At 37.2% G+C, this 22,231-nt stretch overlaps 1 protein-coding gene across 1 annotated transcript in view; it reads left to right on the forward strand.

Moving 5' to 3' along the window:
- Window positions 1-22,231, forward strand: part of LOC138648128 (uncharacterized) — a 147,044-nt gene that overhangs the window by 60,481 nt on the left and 64,332 nt on the right. Inside the window, exons 21-37 of the mRNA XM_069737633.1 lie at window positions 2,115-2,166; window positions 2,532-2,598; window positions 2,701-2,947; window positions 3,232-3,277; window positions 3,396-3,462; window positions 6,587-6,809; window positions 7,717-7,768; window positions 9,293-9,359; window positions 9,818-10,037; window positions 11,917-11,968; window positions 12,114-12,180; window positions 14,870-16,124; window positions 16,562-16,613; window positions 16,710-16,776; window positions 19,758-20,016; window positions 20,798-20,849; window positions 21,674-21,743. Of these exons, the coding sequence (XP_069593734.1) occupies window positions 2,115-2,166; window positions 2,532-2,598; window positions 2,701-2,947; window positions 3,232-3,277; window positions 3,396-3,462; window positions 6,587-6,809; window positions 7,717-7,768; window positions 9,293-9,359; window positions 9,818-10,037; window positions 11,917-11,968; window positions 12,114-12,180; window positions 14,870-16,124; window positions 16,562-16,613; window positions 16,710-16,776; window positions 19,758-20,016; window positions 20,798-20,849; window positions 21,674-21,743 (2,915 nt within the window). The remainder of the gene's footprint in view (window positions 1-2,114; window positions 2,167-2,531; window positions 2,599-2,700; window positions 2,948-3,231; window positions 3,278-3,395; window positions 3,463-6,586; window positions 6,810-7,716; window positions 7,769-9,292; window positions 9,360-9,817; window positions 10,038-11,916; window positions 11,969-12,113; window positions 12,181-14,869; window positions 16,125-16,561; window positions 16,614-16,709; window positions 16,777-19,757; window positions 20,017-20,797; window positions 20,850-21,673; window positions 21,744-22,231) is intronic.

Consider the following 22,231-nt stretch of genomic DNA (forward strand, 5'->3'; position numbering starts at 1 on the left):
AGTGAAGGACCTTCAATGACATCACGCTCAATGCATCCTTAGGAACGGAGGCCGCCGCTTGCACCGCTGAGAGTCGGGGGACATCGGAGGGTAAGTATATCCCATATTTTTTTTTTACATGAATATGGATCCCAGGGCCTGAAGGAGAGTCTCCTCTCCTTCAGACCCTGGGAACCATACAGGACCGCTCCCTGCATACACCGTACCTGGCGTATAAGACGACCCCCGACTTTTGAGATGATATTCAGGGGTTAAAAAGTCATCTTATACGCCGGAAAATACGGTATTTGAAATACTGCCGGTTTTGCAAGTTTTCCCACCTTAAAAGAATGGAGAGATGTGTAATTTTTATAGTAGGTGCACTTCAACTGTGAGAGATAGACTCTAAAAATAAAAAACAGAAAATCACATTGTTTGATTTTAAATAATTAAATTGTATTTTATTGTATGAAATAAGTATTTGATCACCTAGCAACCAACTAGAATTCTGGCTCTCACAGACTTGTTAGTTTTTCTTTAAGAAGCCTTCTACTCTGCACTCATTATCTGTATTAATTGCACCTGTTTGAACTCGATATCTGTATAAAAAGACACCTGTCCACACACTCAATCACACTCCAACCACTCCACCATGGACAAGACCAAAGAGCTGTTAAGGACACCAGGGACAAATTATAGACCTGCACAAGGTTGAGATGGGGTACAGAACAATAGGCAAGCAGCTTGGTGAGAAGGCAACAACTGTTGGCACAATGATTAGAAAATGGGAGAAAAACAAGATGACTGTCAATCTTTCTTGGCCTGGGGATCCATGCAATATCTCCCTTCATGGGGTAAGAATAATTTTGAGGAAAATCAGGAATCAGCCCAGAACTACACAAGAGGACCTGGTATATGACCTGAAGAGAGCTGGGACCACAGTCTCAAACATTACTGTTAGTAACACACTATGCCATCATGGATTCAAATCCTGCAGGGCACGCTAGGTTCCCTGCCCATTTCCGGTCCTGTTTGAAGTTTGCCAGTGATCATCTGGATGATCCAGAGGAGACATGGGAGAAAGTCATGTGGTCAGATGAGACCAAAATTTAACTTTTTGGTATCAACTCTACTTACCTGGTTTGGATGAAGAAGAAGGGTGAGTACAACCACAAGAACACCATACGTACCGTGAAGCATAGTGGGGGAAACATTATACTTTCAAACTATGGGAGTACTTTTCTGCAAAGGGTACAGGATGACTGCACCATATTGAAGGAAGGATGAATGTAGTCATGTATTGCGAGATTTTGGCCAACAACCTCCTTCCCTCCTTAAGTGCATTGAAGATGGGTTGTGGCTGGGTCTTCCAGCTTGACAATGACCTAAAACACGCAGCCAGAGCCACAAAGGAGTGGCTCCATACGAAACATTTCAAGCTCCTGGAGTGACCTTGCCAGTCTTCCAACCTGAACTGTATAAAAAGTATTAGGAGGGACCTGAAACTCATTATTGCCCAGCGACAGCATCGAAACCTGAAATATCTGGAGAAGATCTGTATGGATGAGTGGGCCAAAATCCCTGCTGCAGTGTGTGCAAACTTGGTCAAGAACTACAGGAAATGTCTGACTTCTGTAATTACAAACAAAGGTTTCTGTACCAAATATTAAGTTCTGTTTTTCTATTGTGTCAAATACTTATTTCATGGAATAAAATGCAAATTAATTACGTCAAAATCGTATAATGTGATTTTTTTTTAAGATTCTGTTCCTCATAGTTGAAGTGTACCTACTATAAAAATTACAGATTTGTCCATTCTTTGTAGACAAGAATACTTGCAGAATCGGCAGTGTATCAAATACTTATTTTCCCCACTGCACAGCTGCACAGCTGCTTGTGATTTACACGAAGCCACCTAGAAATTTTACACAGTTTAAAATCTGATAGGTTCTCTTTAATGTCATCCTTCCATCTAGTATTTTTAGCAAAGGATATAATAGTTCACCCACAAATACCACCTTCCTCTATTTCTCAGTTGGCTCATTTTTATTGGCTTACACTGGCTGATACCCTTTAATGTTGTAAACGATATGCTTAAATTTACTATCATATGTAATTTTTTGTTAAATTGCTAGTTTCAGGCACCTGCAGCATGAATGCGGCAACATTTTCAGGAACATTCACAAAGTAGGTATATCTGTGAATATTACAGGTGAACAAATCAGTTCACAGGATACTGGTGCAGTGACCATGTTAGTCAGTAATCCATGACAGCGCTTTTTAGAATTAGCCAGTCTGACATGACATCTTCTTTGCGGCAAGATGCACATCAAACACCGTGCCAGGCCAATTAATCAAAAGGGGAGCCGGGGATGCCAGCAGATTAGAGGTAGTACGCAGGGTAGTCCAGCAGACATGAGATAATGATTTTGGTGGGATGAACCAGAATTCTGTGAATTTATTTGCTCATATGTAGTGAATATAAAATGTCATTTCTAGTTTATTTACAGTCATTGCATGGAAAATCAGTTCTTTTTTTTGCTTCATTTTAGAGTAAAATGTCCCAGTGGGTGTTTGAGTCACAATAGCCCTGTTAGAGGATATCTGATCTATACCGATGTAAGTAAAAAAAAAAAAAAGAATCTTCATTGTCTGAGTCTTCAAACATTCAGTATTTTAAAAATAAAAAAAATCTAAAATTCTAAACTATTTAACCTCTAGAATTCCTCTATTTGCCGAGCCGCTATCCAAACTGGTGTAATTAATAATGATGGCGGAATTGTTTTGGTCAAGAAGATTCCAGGACGAGAAAGCCATGATGAATCCAATAAGAATGGAGTAAAGTCAACCAAGTTTGGAAGCTCTCCATGGTCTTTTGAATTTTTTACACCCACATCATCATCCAGTAGAGAAACAACTCCTGAAGAGCCTATTGTTTCACAAATTCCATCGTTCAAATCACCAGGAGGTAACATATTTTAAAGTCAACTTGTGATAAAAGCAAGTTTGCAAGTTCTTATAAAGTCTTGTAGAATACAAAGCAATTCTGCACCCTCTGGATCAACATATATCTAGAACAGGCCATGCATTTGTATTAATGTATACAATTTCAATACACTTGGACCCACGCCTCATTTTAATGTTGTGCAATATACTTGTCATGTCTACATGAGATTTAATGAGTGTTTTGGTATTTTATGCCATTGTTCCAAATTATTTGCAATTAACTATCGATAACTCTTACCTCTCTAGTAACATGTAAGACGGGAGGACATCAGATACCTGTGAACGCTGCAGTGTAAGTTTTAAGTCAGCTATTAATAGGTGCATTATATTAGAAGTAAAAAACTAAAAGAAACATTGAAATGGAAGCAATAATACATCATATTGTGTTTCTTATGCTCATTGTTTACCAGAATCATATGTCCACCTGGATGCCTCGATGAAAAAGCTAATGTGTGGGGATCTGGTGTCTTCAAGGAAGTAAGTTGGCATTTCTTTTCATTTGTTTTTTTAAATTGTCTACATTTCTATAATTTTCTGAAGTGTGGCAATTAGTGATTAGTTGAATTTATAGGATGACTAGAGTAGTATGTAATGCTGGGTTCTCATTCTCAAGGTGGTTCCATCAGCTTTATTGGTAAAAAGAACACAACATGAAGTGCTATTTTTCTACAAGGTGTCCATCATGTGACAGATCCAGTACTGCTGTCATAGTTTATACCAAAAATGTTATGTGCAGAATATTCAGCATAACATACTAAATAATTATTAGTAAAGTGCTTTCACCTTTAGTCGAACTATCCTTTGATTATAATCTCAAACACATTAGGTTCTCAATATACGAGGATTTTCTGTGTGTGAACAGTCTAGTAATAACTTTGTGAACAGAAAAACTCTAAATATTCAAAACTAAACCAGCCTTAACCGCTTAGGGACTCGTCAATTTAGTGCCTGTAAGACAAAACTTTTTATTTCTTTGTTGCATTCCAGGAGCCATAATATTTTTATTTTTTGCTGACATAGCTGTATAACGGCTTGTTTTTTGTTTGATAAATTGTATTTGTCAGTAGCACAATTTTTCGGTACAAAAACAGTTGATGAAAAATGTAAACAAATAGCAATTCTGCCATTTCTCTTTTTGCTTTTTAAACTTTTAATGCTATTTACTGCGCTGCTCTCGTTGAAAAAATGATAATTTGTATTATCATATTCCTAGAGCTATACGTTTAAAAATCTTCCATCAAAGGAGATATGTGAGAGCTTACTTTATGCATGACAAGATGTAGTTTTCAGTGGTACCTTGCAACTTTTTGAATTCTTTTTACTACATTTCTTGGGAGATGTAATACACAAAGAAAAAAATAAATCTGGATTTTTTATTTATTTATTATTTTTGATCACTTTTTATTTCATTTTCTTGTTAGGCCCAATGAAAAAAAAAACAGCAATGTTGTTATTTTTTTCATATGTTTTTCTTACTATGTTCACCGTGTAAAATAAATAATTGAGTTTTATGGTATGGGTTGATATTATTATGGTGATATCTAATTTATATATGTAGACTTTTGTTTTACATTTCGCTACTTTAGCACAATAAAATCACATTTTTGTAACAATATATTTTTTTTTTTACATCATGTTATGAGTGCCATAACTTTATCATTTATAGAGCTCTATTAAGGTTTTTTTCCATAATAAGCTGTACCTTTATTTTGGTCACTTTTTATTTAATTTCTTTTGTTACGCGGAGTGACCAAAAACAGCACTTCTGGAATCGTTTTTTAATTATTTTTTTTTGCACCAAGATAAATAATTATATAATTATAAAATATGCCTCCTTACATACAAGGCAATATCAAATATTTGACAATTATTTTTCCAACATCAAAACATTTTTATTTGGATTTTAGGCAAGGTGTTTTTTTTTGTTTTTTTGCAACAATTGTGAAAAAATGAGGGGAAAAATGGGACTTGCATATATGACCATGGATGATGCAGGCCCAGTTTGTATGTCCCAGTCCATCGGCCACAACAGTGGTCTTTGGCCTTTGAACAGAAACGGGGAGAACTTGACAGCAGCTGCAAATGCTGTCGGATAAGAGGCAGTTCTCGTGCTTCTGTCTGGTGGCTGCTGACCACTCTTGTGGCTGATGAACACAAACAGGCAATCCCTACATGTGTTGTGGTTGTTTAACAGCCACGAATCATGTAGCCATGGGGACTCGAACAGATTATTCGAGGACACCCGAGCTCAAGGTGCATCAATGTCAGCGCAAACTATCTGTCAATATTTGAATAAAATTAAATGCTATGGCAAGAGACATAGGAGGACCCCACTGCTGACACAGAGACATAAAAAAGCTAGACGGCAGTTTGCCAAAATGTGCATGAGTAAGCCAAAATGCTTCTGCGAAAGCATTTCATGGACAGATGAGACCAAGATACTGTAGAGTTTTTTTGTAAACTACATCACTCTGCTATTTAATAGATAGCATAAATAAATCCAAGATGGCAATGCTACATGTCTATCACTAATAACAACACATCATCATAGGAGGATTCCTAGCATAGAAATAGGACATGTTAAGATGCTGTTCTACACCATAATCAAGAGAACATACAGTGATGGAAATAATTATTTTATCCCTTGCTGATTTTGTAAGTTTGCCAGCTGACAAAGACATGAATAGTCTATAATTTTAAGGGTAGGTGAATTTTAACATTGAGAGACAGAATATCAAAAATAAAATCACGAAAATCACATTGTATACATTATATAAATTTAATTGCATTCAGCAGTGAGAAATAGAGAAATAAGTATTTGATTCTCTGGCAAGCAAGACTTAATACTTGGTGGCAAAACCCTTGTTGGCAAGCACAGCAGTCAGACTTTTTTGTAGTTGATTTTGTAGTTTTGCGCACATGTCAGGAGGAATTTTGGTCCACTCCTCTTTGCTGATCATCTCTAAATCATTAAGATTTTGAGGCTGTCGTTTGGCAACTCAGAGTTTTAACTCCCTCCATAAGTTTTCTATGGCTACTCCATGACCTTAATGTGCTTCTTTTTGAGCCACTCCTTTGTTGCCTTGGTTGTATGTTTTGGGTCAAAAAAACGCATGTGGATTTCTTGCAGAAAATGTCCGGTTTTGTTCAGGAAATTTCTGCAAGAAATCCTGACCCTAAGGCTATGTGCACATGTTCAGGATTTCTTGCAGACATTTCCAGAGAAAAACCTGAAATGTTCTGCAAGAAATCTGCAAGAAATCTGCATGCGTCTTTACTGCTTTTTTGTGCATTTTTGGTGCGTTTTTTTTTACGGATTTTTCCAGACATTTCCCAATGCATTATATAGTGGGAAATCCGCAAAATTAATGAACATGCTGCGTTTTTTCCCCGCGATGCATTTTTTTCCATGTGCACAAAAATTGCGAAATTAATTCTAAATGATGGGATGCATAATGTATGCTGTTTTTTGCAGTTTTATAATGTTTTTATAGCGAAAAACCGCAAAAAAAACTGTGAAAAATCAGCAACATGTGCACACAGCCTAAAAGTGTTTTAAAAGAACAAATCTGTAATATTAATTTTGGTGTTTACATCTTAGGACTCATCTATTTGCCGAGCTGCCATTTATGATGACAAACTGCCTCCATCAGGGGGATCTGTCACACTAGAAAAGATACCTGGTGCAAACAGCTATGAAGGCGGTACAACAAATGGAGTAAAATCTTTAAAATATGGAAAATGGCCAGCATCTTTTAAATTCCGCTCAGCAGTAGTTCAGCCATCTCCATCAAGTCTTGAACAAAACATCCAAGCTGCTATAGGTACTTTTATCGCTTTCAGTTAGAATGCTTTATACAAGGGCACATCTAGACTTCAAAGAGACCCATAATAAAATGTCATGGCCCCTTGTCACCCAGTAACAACAACAATTTAAGGCGTGTACCCAGAACCCACCTAAATTCTACTACTTCACTTCTATACTGTACTGTAGCTACGATATATTTATACTCATGTCCCCGTATTAACGGGAATTTGTCACCAGGTTTTTGTAACCCCATTTGAGAGCAGCATAAAATAGGGGCAGAGATCCTAATTCCAGTGATATATCACTTACTTTACTGGGTGCTGCAATTTTGATTAAAAACTGTTTTATATGCAGCAAAACCAGGAGTCTCTGAATGCTCAGCCCTGTATAACTCCACCCCGGCCACTGATTGGCATCTTTCTGTATATACTGTACATAAGCAGTAAGCTGCCAATCAGTGGTGGGGGAGGGGTTTGACTACCTTGCAGCAGGGTTTCTAGTTCTTTAGTGAGCATCTCCAGCTGATAAAAGAGTTATTTTATAAAAACTGCAACAAGTGATACATAACTGGAATCAGGGTCTCTGCCCTTAAGGTACATTATGCCATTATGCTACTGTCAGATTGTGCCGCAAAAACCTTGTGACAGATTCTCTTTCAATCTACACCTGTACAATATACAATGATGGTTTGTTGAAATAATCATCTTAACCACATCGCAATGAATAGAGCTAATTTGCATCATATTAAAGTCTCTGGCACTGAGATACAGACTTGAACAATCACGACTTGAAATTATAAATGTTATAAATTACTAAATCAAGAATTCTCAATAAATCCCGGTAAGAAGTTTATGTATTCCATTTTATTAATGATTTTTAATTTAATGAAATAACTTTTTCACATAATTGTATGCTTCCTACAGTGGCAGCTTCATGCAAAATGCCTGCAAAATATCTACCTGAGACTTTTAATGAGTAAGTCTGCATGCTTTAATTGATCATTAAAGAGGTTTTCCAATACTTTTACATTGATAACCTCTCCTTAGGAGAGGTCATTAATGTCTGATTGGCCGGGATCCAACACCCGGTACCCCTGCCGATTAGCTGTTATCAGTTGTGTCGGCCGCCGACCTGACATACTCACTTGACGACCTTCTCCATCTTCTGGTAATGGCCAGGGCTTCGTACTGCACTTCTGCCTCCTATTCAACCAAAGGGAGGCAGATGTGTAGTACCGCGCAGCGGCCACTATCAGAAGTGCACTTATTCAGCCTGTTGCGTGTCTTGTTGTCAGGAGAGGCATGGAAACGAGGCCTCACTTGACTTCAAAATGTTGCAGGGCCTTTTAATCGCAAAAGGCACCAGGATACTAAACGTCTGGTCAGTGAAGTGAAATTTGTTCTGGTCCAGGTGCCAAGGAAGACTGGATGCTTGGCCACGGGAGTACAAATGTTTTTGCTCAACTCTACTGTTCCTGGTGTGTGATGATGGTTAGTATGTACTAAAATCGGTTTAACGAAGGACAACTAGTGAACCGTTGTCCGGACCATCTGTTTAGACTCATTGAAGGATGTGAAGAGTGAAAGGTAGTCCATCAGTTCCAATGATGCAAAAAGGTCATTGCAGCACAAATTGATAAAAAGTGAATGCTGGCAAGAACAGAAAGGAGTCAGATGTCCCAATTTACTGCATTTAGGCTTTGGGGAAATGGGAAACTCTGCCTCTGCTGATCCCTGTCCAGTGCTGAATGTGCCTAAAATTAAAACATGAACATTAGAATTGGGCACATGAACATTGAATAACTCAATGGGAACCTGTCACGCTGAATATGTTATTTGATCTGCAAACAGGATGATATAGAGCAAGAAGAGGTGGTAAGATCGATAAACATTTTTGTAGGAAAAGTTTCAATAAAACTTGCGTTTTATTAATTGAAATCCCTGGTGTCCCTGGTGCTTTTGTATATGTATATGACTCCCATGGGCAGTCTTATTCAGGGAGTGATAGTCTTATCTGTTTGACTGTGTATGCAGAGATAGCTGTCAATCACTAGTAGGACCGCCCGGACTCATGCATACAAGTGCCAGAGATATAAATGAATGAAATACAAATTATAGTGAATCTTTTTCCAACAAACCTACACATCATTCTGTTCAGATTCTCTTTCTCTATACCAAGATATCCACAGATTGGACTGCATATACAACATGACTTGTTCTCTTTAAGATACCTTATGGAGGCCTTGACTGGGTCAGAACTATTTCTGGAGGAGCAAGAGGCCCAGTATAGACATGTGGTTTTAATGTTATGACTGATCAGTTTGTCTAAAAAGAGACAACAAGAAATGTGAAGTTGTAAAATTACAATGCTGCTTGAATAAGAAAGAGTGGAAAACAAATATGGAAGTCAATTTGCAGTTGAGCTGACTCAATATATCTCTATGTTTTACATGGTGTCTCCTGCTGCATTAATAAATATATATATTTTGCTTATTTCTAGAGTCACATGTCCACCAGGTTGTCTAAAAGAAGTAGTTGCCATATGGGGAAGTGATGTTTACATGCATGTAAGTATTTATTTCTAGATTAATTCATGACCTTTGATCAAAAATAGGAAAAATCATAATGAAATATAACATTATTGTTGAGCTGATACCTAAGACCAGAATTGTGCTTAGTAGAATAGGTGTAAAATATATATATATATGTGTATATATATATATATATATACATATATATAAATCGAAATTGGAACAGCATCCAGTATTACCACAATTGTCGTGCAACGCTTTCCAGACCAATGATCCAATGGCTTCCAATAATAAGAATAAAAAAGGAAAACAGCACACTGTGCTGTTTTCCTTTTTTATTCTTAATATATATATATATATATATATATATATACGTACCGTATATATATATATATATATATATATATATATATATTATACTATATCATATACATATATATATATATATATATATATATAATGGATGAGTAATAGCTATTCTCAAATTTCTTCAGGAATCCTCTGTGTGCAGAGCTGCAATACATGATGGAAAACTAACAGATGTCGGAGGAACCATTTGGGTTGAGAAGACGCCAGGACAAAACAGTTATAAACAATCCAGTAAAAATGGAGTGACGTCTAGAAACTATGGAACGTCAACAGGATCCTTTATATTCCACAAAGATATCTCATACATGGGAACCAGACAAGTTTATCTTTCTGCTCTCTATCAATGTAACTATTTCTGTTAAATCTTACATTTAATACAAGTAAAAGTTGCTCTAAAAAGTGCCTGCAAAGATTAAAGGGAACCTGGCAGGATATGAATGCTGCTGGCTCAAGAGACAGTGATCAGTGACCTCACCTGCAAAGGCGGCGCTGATTTCCTGCACGCCGGATATTGTAACACCGCTGCATTACTGCAGATCTGAGCTGACAAAAGAGCGGAGGCTGTGACTGTGCACATTGCACAGAGTACGACGCAGGGACTGACCAGGGACCAGCCACGTCCCTGAACCCTGACACCATGAGCGTCACTGATGACATGTAGGGGCTGTGACTGTGATCACAGCTTCTGCCCCATGCTCTGATGACACTTCACTTGAGTGTCCCAGGATGCACTAGGGGCTCTCAAATGAATCGTCATCAGACAGGAAGTAAAAAAAAATATACAGTTTGATAGTTTAGTTAGGGAACAGTAGCGAAATTTATTTTCACGTTTGAACCCCTTTAACCTTAACATCAAGGCACCTTTAATAAAAAATTATATACTTTTATTCTTATAACCATATTATAAACACATATAAATAAAGAAGTGGTTCAACCCCTTTAACCCCTTTCTGACCTCGGACGGGATAGTACATCCGTGGTCAGAAACCCCGCTTTGATGCGGGCTCCGGCGGTGAGCCCGCATCAAAGCCAGGACATGTCAGCTGTTTTGAACAGCTGACATGTGCCCGCAATAGCGACGGGTGGAATTGAGATCCACCCGCTGCTATTAACTAGCTAAATGCCGCTGTGAAACGCTGACAGCGACATTTAACCGGCGCTTCCGGCTATCTGGCCGGAAATGAGCGCATTGCCGACCCCTGTCACATGATCGGGGGTCAGCGATGCATCTGCATAGTAACCATTGAGGTCTTTGAGACCTCTATGGTTGCTGATGCCGGATTGCTATGCGCGCCACCCTGTGGACAGCGCTCATAGCAATGCAATAATTCAGCTACATAGAAGCGATCTGATGAGCGATCTGATGATCGCTCCCATGTAGCTGAGCCGATCCAGTTGTGTCAGCTTCTAGCCTCCCATGGAGGCTATTGAAGCATGGCAAAAGTAAAAAAAAAAAAAAAGTTAAAAAATGTGAAAAAAAATGTGAAAGTTTAAATCACCCCTTTTCGCCCCATTCAAAATAAAACAATAAAAAAACAAATCAAATCTACACATATTTAGCATTGCCGCGTTCAGAATCGCCGGATCTATCAATAAAAAAAAGGATTAACCTGATCGCTAAATGGCGTAGCGTTAAAAAAATTCGAAAAGCCAGAATTACATTTTTTTCAGCTTGGAACTCAAAAAATAAGCCCTCAACCAACCCCAGATCATGAAAAATGGAGACGCTACGGGTATCGGAAAATGGCGCAATCAATTTTTTTTTTTTAGCAAAGTTTTTACGTTTTTTTCCCCACTTAGATAAAAAAATAACCTAGACATGTTTTGTATCTATGAACTCATAATGACCTGGAGAATCATAATGGCAGCTCAGTTTTAGCATTTAGTGAACCTAGCAAAAAAGCCAAACAAAAAACAAATGTGGGATTGCACTTTTTTTGCAATTTCACCACACTTGGAATTTTTTTCCCATTTCCTAGTACACGACATGCTAAAATCAATGATGTCGTTCAAAAGTACAACTCGTTTCGCAAATAATAAGACCTCACATGGCCAAATTGACGGAAAAATAAAAAAAGTTATGGCTCTGGGAAGGAGGGGAGCGAAAAACAAACACGGAAAAACGGGAAATCCCAAGGTCATGAAGGGGTTAAGCTAAAGAATGAAGCTTTTATACTGAACACAAAATATTTTATGTGATCAGAGCTCATCTTTTCTTGATCAGATACAGCAGACTGTTCTTCTGTGGCACAAAGTCTACCCTATGAACGTGCAAGGTAGGTGTTATATGTCGTCACGTCCAGTGGCATAATATAAAGAATATCTAACTGGTCAGTATTCTATTTTTTTCCTTTTATAGAATGTCTCCCAGTGTACAATTATACATGTTGTAATATAGCAATAATGTATTTAATTTTGTAGAATCACATGCCCTAAAGGATGTATGGATGTTCAACCTAATCTACGGGGATCTGGGCCTTATACTGAGGTAAGATTTGGAAAATGCATATTTCCATATGTTTTACATAATAAATATAGTAAATAGCATCATCAGAACACTAATAAACTAATGTATCCATGTTAAGTATGGGATTGTAATGTAAATGTGGTATTTCTGATGTGCAACATAAAAAAAATAATTTATGTGCACTTTTTCCACCATTATTATAAAAGCAATAATAATAAAGTATTACAATCTTCATACAATCATTCCACGATACAAGACCCTACTAGAGACCTCCACCTCAGTTATTTTCCCTTAAAACCTCATTATAGTATTTTCATGGATTCTGTTCAGGAATCTTTTCTGATATACCTTGCTTTTACAAAACTACAAAATAGGTTGACTGCTCGATTTACCATGCAAGTCAAGTGGCTAGCTGTCAGAAACAGCCAGGCACAGAGGAGAAGGCAGAAATGTGTTTTTACCTTCCTTATTTTATGTATACACAGAGCTCAAGTGTAACATCATCAGGGCTGTGACTGAGGCTGGCACTCTACATCCTTGTTATAAAGGAAACAAGTGTAAAATAAATTAATAAATAATGTCTTCTAAAATGTCTTTTCTAGCCTTCTAGAGGACATATTTTTCACAAAAGAGTAAATATCTAAAAAAAAGGAATACAAGTGAATTATCATATAGCAATTCAATTAAAAAGCCATAATTAGACTTATCTATCGTGTCCAAAGCCCTACTTCTGATACAATTCAAACACCAGTTCTGATGTAAATTGCTGCCCTGTTCTTTACTGAATGGCTGCAGCAGTGATTTGGTGTCGACAGCGCTACAGGCAATTACTGTGCTCAGCAGCTCAAGCCCTCTGCATGCTTTTGGTGTGATATCATTGTTGCAGCCGACCAATAAGGCTATGTGCACACGTTGCGGATTAGGCTTAGGAATTTCTGGTGCGGATTCTGCCTCTCCTGGCAGAAAACGCACCTGCATATTTGTTGCGTTTTTTGTGCAGTTCCGTAGCATTTTTTGTGCGTTTTTGCTGCGGTTTTCTTGAGGATTTTCTGCGTTTTTTACCCCTGCGGTTTTCTATAATGGAATGGGTACAAAAACGCTGCAGATTCACAAAAAAGAAGTGACATGCTACTTCTTTTAAACCGCAGCGTTTCCGCAGCGGATTTTCCACAAAGTGTGCACAGCATTTTTTTTTCTCATTGATTTACATTGTACTGTAAATCAATTGTGGATCTGCAGCGTTTCTGCACCTCAAAAAATGCTGCGGATCCGCAGAGAATCTGCAACGTGTGCACATACCCTAAAAAACTTGGCAGCAGATTGCAATAACGCCTTTTGGAGGACATTTAAACTTGAATAAACCAATGAACAGCACTTACAAAGCAAAATTCTCTAGAATAATAATGGGCTAAAAACTTATGCCGAATCAGCGTGCCATATATTTTATGTGATAACAAAGGAAACAAGTTGGCACTACACTGGGACAAAAGTAAATATCAAAAATATGCAGAGGCTGGCTAACCTACATGAGAAATAAAATTAATGATTTAAATAGAAGCTTCCTAAATCCCTATTTTTTAATAGTAAAAATATTCCGAATTAGAAAGAAAGGAATGGCATTCACAGGAAAAAGCTAAAGCTTTATTATCTTCCAACAAAGAGCAAAAAAAAAAAAGTGGGGCGAGATGCACAGAGCCTTTGTGCTTTCTGTACCTCCATTGCATTTTTCACTTTGTTGGAAGGTAATAAAGTTTTAGCTTTTATAGAATAATGCCATCCCTTTCTTTTTAATACAGAACATATATTACATCTTATGGCCACCATGCAGACTAAATGAAAATTGGATGATGAATGATCAAAACATATTACAGACTTTCTTGGCCAATATTGGATTTTTCGGCTGATGATGCAATTAGATGCATTTATGTGATCAAAGAAACCAAACACCCGACTGGTGTTTACAATGATTTAAAAAGTGAATTCACTGTCGTCTGAGACATCACCGAGTCAGCAAACAATTATTCGCTATAGTCAAATAAGGCCATTTTTTGTTCAAATTTTATCTAATGTGTATGAGTTCCCTTAGATAACTTTTAAAAAGTGTCAACAAAAGGTAGTGTGGCTAAAAGTACTCAGAACATACTTATTGTTTGTGCCATAGAAACCAAAAAGTGACAAGCGGTGAAGTGTCTAATGCTCTAAGATGCACCAAAATTATCATTTAACATGAGCCACTGTGATACTTTTGGCAAATCTTCTGCCTACCTTAACATGTTTTATGCTATCTAAAATTAGGACAGTTAGAAAAAAATTCCCCCATTGTTTTTATTAATGTTTGTTAGACTCTGCAAAATAAAAAATAATCTTAACTAATATACTGTATATGGAAAAATATTAAAAACAAAGCCTTTTCAAAAGTAAAAAAAATAATATTTTTTTTAATAGCATAACAATGAAAGAGATACAATTGCTTAATCAGCACAAGTAAAGTAGCTAAGAATGGCCTCATAACTAAGACCCAATTATATACAGTGTTACATGGATAATTATTTTTCAAATATTTTCAAATATTTTTACAAGCAATAATTTGCAATCATAGGAAATTTATTCTTTGGTACCCTCTGCAGCATATATGGTATTTTGTTCCTAACTAGTAGTCAAAATAAGTACATTAACATATTTTTTTGTATTTTGTATTGTATGGTTTTAGGGTTCTTCCATGTGTCAAGCTGCCATTCATGCAGGGCTAATAGACAACGAGGGAGGTAAAATAATTCTGTTGAAGAAATCGGGACAGACCACATTCACAGGGTCAAGAAGAAATGGAATACAGTCACTTGATTTTGATGAATGGTCTGCATCATTTATAGTAAGCTCTCCCACTGAAGACCTTCCTAACATAGACTCATCACCATCTACTTCAAATACATCACCAACAAGTCAGGAACAGTCTCCATATCAATCAACTCCTTCAGGCCAGATGACTGCAGAAGAGCCATTTTCTCCAAGCCAACTACAGATTAATAAACAGCCACAGTCTTCAAATGAAAATCAACCACCTGCCTCATACCAGACATCTGCACAAAATCAGCCACACTATGAAAACCTGAAAGGAGGAAATCAACCATTTGGTCCAAACATGCAATTTGATGGAAACCAGCCACTTACTTCATTCCAACCTCCTAGTGTAAATATACAGACTGGTAGGAACCAACCATCTGATATTTACCAATCTCTTGGCATGAATATTCAAACTGGAGAAAAGCAGTCACATAATACATATGAATCACCTTCTTCAAATTCACAATCTGGTGGAGAACATCAACGTGATCCAAACCAATCACCTGGTGCAAATGTTCAGTCACCTGATGCATACAAACCACCTCCTCAAAATAAGCCAGATTCTGAAAACTTGCAACCTGGAAGAAATGAACCACTTGGTCCAAACATACATCTTGTTGGAAACAAGCAACCTAGTCCATACGAATTTCCTGGCATAAATGTGCAACCTGGAAAAACACAGTCAATTATTGAATATGAATCACCTTATGCAAATTTACAACCTGGTGGAAACCAACAACCTGATCCATATCAACCACCTAGTACAAATGTTCAGTCACCTGATGCATACAAAACATCTCTACAAAATCAGCCAAATTCTGGAAACTTGCAACCTGGAAGAAATCATCCATTTGGTCCAAACATACAATTTGGTGGAAACGAGCAACCAAGTTCATACCAACCTCCTAGTGCAATTGTTCAACCTGTTAGCAATCAGCCATCTGATAAATACCGACCTGGAGAAATACAGTCACCTAATGCATATGAATCACCTTATGCAAATTTACCACCTGGTGGAAACCAAAACCCTGATCCATACCAACCACCTAGTGCAAATGTTCAATCACCTGATGCATACAAAACTTCTCCAGGAAATCAGCCAGACTCTGAAAACCTACCTTCAGGTAAATATACGTTACATAAAAAGCATTATCTAGTTCAAAACAATTTTTTAGAAAATTAGCAGTTAACTGAGAGGGTGGCATGGGTTTTCTTAGGCATTCTCACCTTTTGACCATTATGGAAATAGTATCAGTTGCTGTGACAGACCAATCCTGTCCTCCATTGCAACCAACAAATTGATTGAAATGGACAATGTTTAATGTTTAATTACCCCTGTGGAGGCATTAAAGGGGTAGTCGGGCACCTGATGCTAAGTTAGGCAAACACTTTGTATTTTGCTTATTGTCACAGTTTTCTTTTATTTGGTTGAAATGTTGAAATCGCATGATGATAATTCAACTTAAAAATGTGCCAGAATGTAATTTCAGGGCATAGCTTGCATTGCTTTCGGCTTATTGCAGAATAATCAACATCCTATCTATTCCTCTTTTTTTTCCAGTGCAAGCTTTATGTTCTTTTACTGCAGCCTATTTGACAGCAAAACTTACAAGGTGACTACAGATATACATAAAACAAATAATAAAGGGGTCATATACAAAATCTTTCCTGAAATCCAGTTAGCTAAAAAAATGTTCTCTTCTTTTTAGACTTGTGTGTCCTCCTGGCTGCTTACTTCAACATGGAGATGTGTGGGGGACTGAGGATTACACAGATGTAAGATTTACTGCTTTTTAATAATTTGCTTGTATTTATTAATTTCTGTTAAAATATTCTAACTACCGGTAAGTATTTTAATGATCATTTGTTTATCAGTATCATCTATTTCTATTTTACAATTCTAAGAGCTATAAAGAAATGGGAATTATTTTCTAGGTTATTGTTAAGGAGAACTCTATTTTTCAACATTGTATTGTACAACTAACCATAAAATGTCTATTATTATTTAAAATATTTGGCTTAATATTTAGTATTTGTAAGTGAAATTATGTATTTCTTTTTCATTCCAAAAGAAATCTAAATTTAAATTCTTCCAGACATCAGTGAATTGAGGGAGTTGAGATTATATTGATTGTTAGAGCTATAACCTTTTAGGACAGCTGTCTCTTTCTACCCAGCAGCCATGGCAAGAAAGTCTATAAACATACAGTGTTAAAACTGAAAGGTGCAGAGCACCAGTCTGGGGAGTCAAAGAGGGTATGTTTCTTCCTGTGGTTAGTTGCAAGCCAGAGTAAAGAGACTTATAAGCCATGCTGTGCATTTCTGGAAATTAAGTATGCAAGCATCCTCTTCAGAGAGGAAGAAAAATAGGGGGTAGCAATCTTTAAAGTTTTGAATGTTAGGATTTCTACCTCTCAATAAGTGTCACTAAAGTTCTCGTCCTCTTCTCTCTGAAAAGGATATTTGCCTATCGAGGGAGATGCATATCATGATGGTTTACAGCATCTGGATATCTTCATATAAATGTCATAGTACTTAGAAATCTTGTCAATCAGCAAGAAGCTCAATGAAAAATGGCCAATATCAAGCACCCCCTAAAACAAACTTTTAATGCTTTTAAAATATCTGGTAAACTTGTAATAGCAAATATAAGTAAACATCACTATGGCTCAAAATGAATAGTTGCATTCTGCTGATTAACAGATTTAATTTGCAGAAATAAAGTATTTAAAGTTTTATTAATCTTTTAGGGTTTTAACAATTTTTAGTGAAAACTATTAAGTTCATACATGTGCCAAACTTATTGAAATGTGCATGTCTTTTCATCAATTTGAGACATCCTGGACTTCTTCAAGACCTAAAATTTGTACCAATTTGTGAATGTAGTAATATTAATTATCATCAGCAGTTGTTGGTCACTCCTCTTGTCTACATTTACAGCCACATTTGAAAACTAATCAGTGGCAAGAAAAGTTAATAATTTTTTGCACATATGAGATGCATCACAATTTGCAACTTTTTGTTCCACAGAGCTGGAAAATTTCTTAAAGAATTGCAAACAGTTTTATATATACACTGCTCAAAAAAATAAAGGGAACACTTAAACAACAGAATGTAACTCCAAGTAAATCAAACTTCTGTGAAATCAAACTGTCCACTTAGGAAGCAACACTGATTGACAATCAATTCAACATGCTGTTGTGCAAATGGAATAGACAACAGATGGAAATTATTGGCAATTATCAAGACACACTCAATAAAGAAGGGGTTCTGCAAGTGGGGACCACAGACCACATCTCAGTACCAATGCTTTCTGGCTGATGTTTTGGTCACTTTTGAATGATGGTTGTGCTTTCACACTTGTGGTAGCATGAGACAGACTCTACAACCCACACAAGTGGCTCAGGTAGTGCAGCTCATCCAGGATGGAACATCAATGTGAGCTGTGGCAGGAAGGTTTGCTGTGTCTGTCATCGTAGTGTCCCATGGCTGGAGGCCCTACCAGGAGACAGGCCAGTACACCAGAAGATGTGGAGGGGGCCGTAGGAGGGCAACAACCCAGCAGCAGGACCACTACCTCAGCCTTTATGCAAGGAGGAACAGGAGGAGCACTGCCACAGCCCTGCAAAATTACCTCCAGCATGCCACAAATGTGCATGTGTCTGCAAAAATGTTAAGAAACCGTCTCCATAAGGATGGTCTGAGTGCCCGACGTCAACAGATGGGGGTTGTGCTCACAGCCTAACACCATGCAGGACGCTTGGCATTTGCCACAGAACACCAGGACTGACAAATTCACCACTGGCGCCCTGTACTCTTCACAGATGAAAGAAGGTTCATACTGAGTACATGTGACAGACGTGACAGAGTCTGGAGACGCTGTGGAGAGCGATCTGCCTGCAACATCCTTCAGTTTGGCAGTGGGTCAGTAATGGTGTGGGGTGGCATTCCTTTCGAGAGCTGCACAGCCCTCCATGTGCTCACCAGAGGTAGCCTGGCTGCCATTAGGTACCAAGATGAGACCCTCAGACACCTTGTCAGACCATATGCTGGTGCGGTTGGCCCTGGGTTCCTCCTAATGCAAGACAATGCCAAACCCCATGTGGCTGGAGTGTGTCAGCAGTTCCTGCAAGATGAAGGCATTGAAGCTATGGACTGGCCTGCCCGTTCCCCAGACCTGAATCTGATTGAACATATCTGGGACATCATGTCTCACTCCATCCACCATCACGTTGCACCACAGACTGTCCAGGAGTTGGTGGATGCTTTAGTCCAGGTCTGGGAAGAAATCCCTCAGGAGACTATACGCCGCCTCATCAGGAGCATGCCCAGGCATTGTAGGGAGGTCATACAAAGTGGGGGCTCTGTCCTCAGACATACTATTCCGTCCAAGGACAGAAAGGGGTTAAAGGGAACCTGTCAGCAGGATTGTACACAGTAACCTGCAGTCAGTGTCAGGTTGGCACCATTATACTGATTAAAATGATACCTTGGTTGACGAAATCCTTCTTGTGGTTGTAGCTTAATCTTTATTTTTAGTTTTGAGTTAATAATATGCTCGTGCTCTTGGTCGGCCATGTGGTGCTCTGATTAGCTATTCATGTGTATAGCTTCTGACAGGTCAATGATCCTCCAGTGACCTGCCCCCTATTTTACATAATGAATATTATACATATTGATAAAATAAAATCACCTATTGTACTATACCCCACCTTTTTGCAATATGTCAATTTCTTTCTTTCCTTTTTCTTTATCAGAACTCTGCCATCTGCAAAGCTGCCATCCATGCAGGAATAATAACTAATGATGGGGGTGAATTATTTGTGGAGAAGAATTCAGGGCTACATACATATGAAGCATCTGATCGCAATGGCATAAAATCTTTTTATTATGGACCATGGCCTTACTCTTTCAGATTCATCTCCCTTTATGTTGCATCTCAAATACCTGCTACTCCAATTGATGCGAGCCAACCAACTGATGCTACTGAATCACCTTCGAACTACATGCCAAAGAGTAATAATGTCATGCAATGTATTATTAGATTAATATCCAATAATTGCTAAGTATTGTATAGATAGATAGAGAGATGGATAGATAGATATAGATATATAGAACCTACAGAGAACCAGGAGTATACTCTCATGGGTACAGATTAGGTAATAAGTAGAGCCCAAATAATTTAAATTTGGTATCAAAAACCTTTATTACACAGAGCTCACTCACAATAAATAACGGCTAAATGCAAGATACAAAATACGTGACGAAAAATGAATGAATATTCATTTTTCATCACGTATTGTGTATCTTGGCATTTATCCGTTATTTATTGTGAGTGAGCTCTGTGTAATAAAGGTCTTTGATACCATATTTAAATTATTTGGGCTCTACTTATTACCTAATCTGTACCCATGAGAGTATACTCCTGGTTCTCTGTAGGTTCAATATAATTGTTTGGAGTCGCGGTTGCGCTCTCATTTTTAGGTCCCGAATTTAGGACCATAACCATTAATGTGTTTCCAGCATGTCAGTGACTGTTAACCAGATATAGATATATACTTCAATTAGATTAGATAGTCAGATCAAATAGTGTTTGTTGATGAGCTAAAACCATCAATGATCCCAAGGAGTATCTGAATTTCAGGATGAGTAGAAAACCCTAATATGCACTATCATGAATCAGATATTTTCTGACAGTATACAGGAACTGAGAAAATTACATGCTAAATATTAAATGATGAATAAGTTACACTTATATTAATTACAAATATAAATTGTATTTATTTTCCACCTTTAGTTGAAGTCCTGTGCTCATCCACTGCAATGCACCTATCTTCAATTGTAACTGAGTAAGTATTAGTAAAAGAATAGATATTTATAGATTGATGTAGATTGATCTTCAACAGCACTTTACTTATGTAGGAGACATACAAAATAAAAGCAGAGCTTGGTAGGGTGTTGATTGAATGCTGTAGATTGCATGAAGTGCTCGACACAGTGAAAACTGAATTCCTGTACACAAAAGAAAGCAAATTCTAGACTACACATCAGACCTGGATCATGTTATATACTGTAAGTGCCTGTATTAAAATAGTTCAAAATATATACAGGAAATAAAACTGGAATTAACAAATTACAACTAGAATATTTTGTGACTTAATATTACAATTTCAAAAACAATTGGCGGATATTCATTTTTAAAGGAATTTTGTAAATTATATTTTGCTTTTGGCTGTGTTGCTTATAATTGCACCAAATTTAGCAAGAGTAGCATGATAGTTGAACAATGATGCATCTTTACGTAAAATTAGTTCTGTTTATTGCTAGACCTTGAATCTACACTTCACCTCCTGAAACCCTTTCCCGCATTAGGATATGAATAAATTAACACATGAGATTTTGCAGTGTCCTTAAAAGTCAATATATGTAAAAACAGATACTTGCCTCCCACTCTGGCACCGTTACAGCAATGATATTGCGTGTTAGTGCTGCTACCAATCGGTGGCCATCAATGGACTTCTTCGTTTACAGTGAGAACAATGCAGCACTTTAGTATCTGTTAATTGGTTGCAACGCTCAAGTGGTAAAACTATTTTATAGAAGTAAAGTTCAGACTAAATTTAATATTAGATAATAGTACATTTTAACTTCAAGCTTTCCATTTGTTTGGTAGAATCACGTGCCCATCTTACTGTCTTGAAGAGGAAGCTGGTGACCTGTGGGGATCTGATATTTATACCGATGTATGTGCAAGTAAACATAATGTTAAAAATTTTAAAACGGTAATGGGGGAGAGTTATTTTTAAACACAATTATCATTGTGTCCATTATTCGTGCCACATTTGTCAAAGTATTATGCAATTCTTGATATTTTTTTGCATTTCACTTCTGTCTAGAAGCACTTACTATTTCAATTTTTATGGCAAAAAAATGACAACTCTTTTTTTACTGAAAAAAATTGCAATTTATAAATCTGACTAATGTCTTATTTGTGTTACTAAACATGCACTTTGGAAAGTGTCAAAAGCAGAGTAAAATTGAAAAAACTCACAAACATTTGTGCAAAAATGGCATATTGCAAAATTTGTGAATTATTGATGCAGGATATCTGTGCAACATCCATGGCAAATGACTCCTAAATCTTTATTAAATTATAGTGCATTGCAGACTATAGTATTTAAAGGGGTAGTCCCATCTCCAAGATCCTATCCCAATATGTAGTAGGTGAAAT

The sequence above is a fragment of the Ranitomeya imitator genome, chromosome 8, assembly GCF_032444005.1.
Source record: "Ranitomeya imitator isolate aRanImi1 chromosome 8, aRanImi1.pri, whole genome shotgun sequence".
Taxonomy (NCBI): domain Eukaryota; kingdom Metazoa; phylum Chordata; class Amphibia; order Anura; family Dendrobatidae; genus Ranitomeya; species Ranitomeya imitator.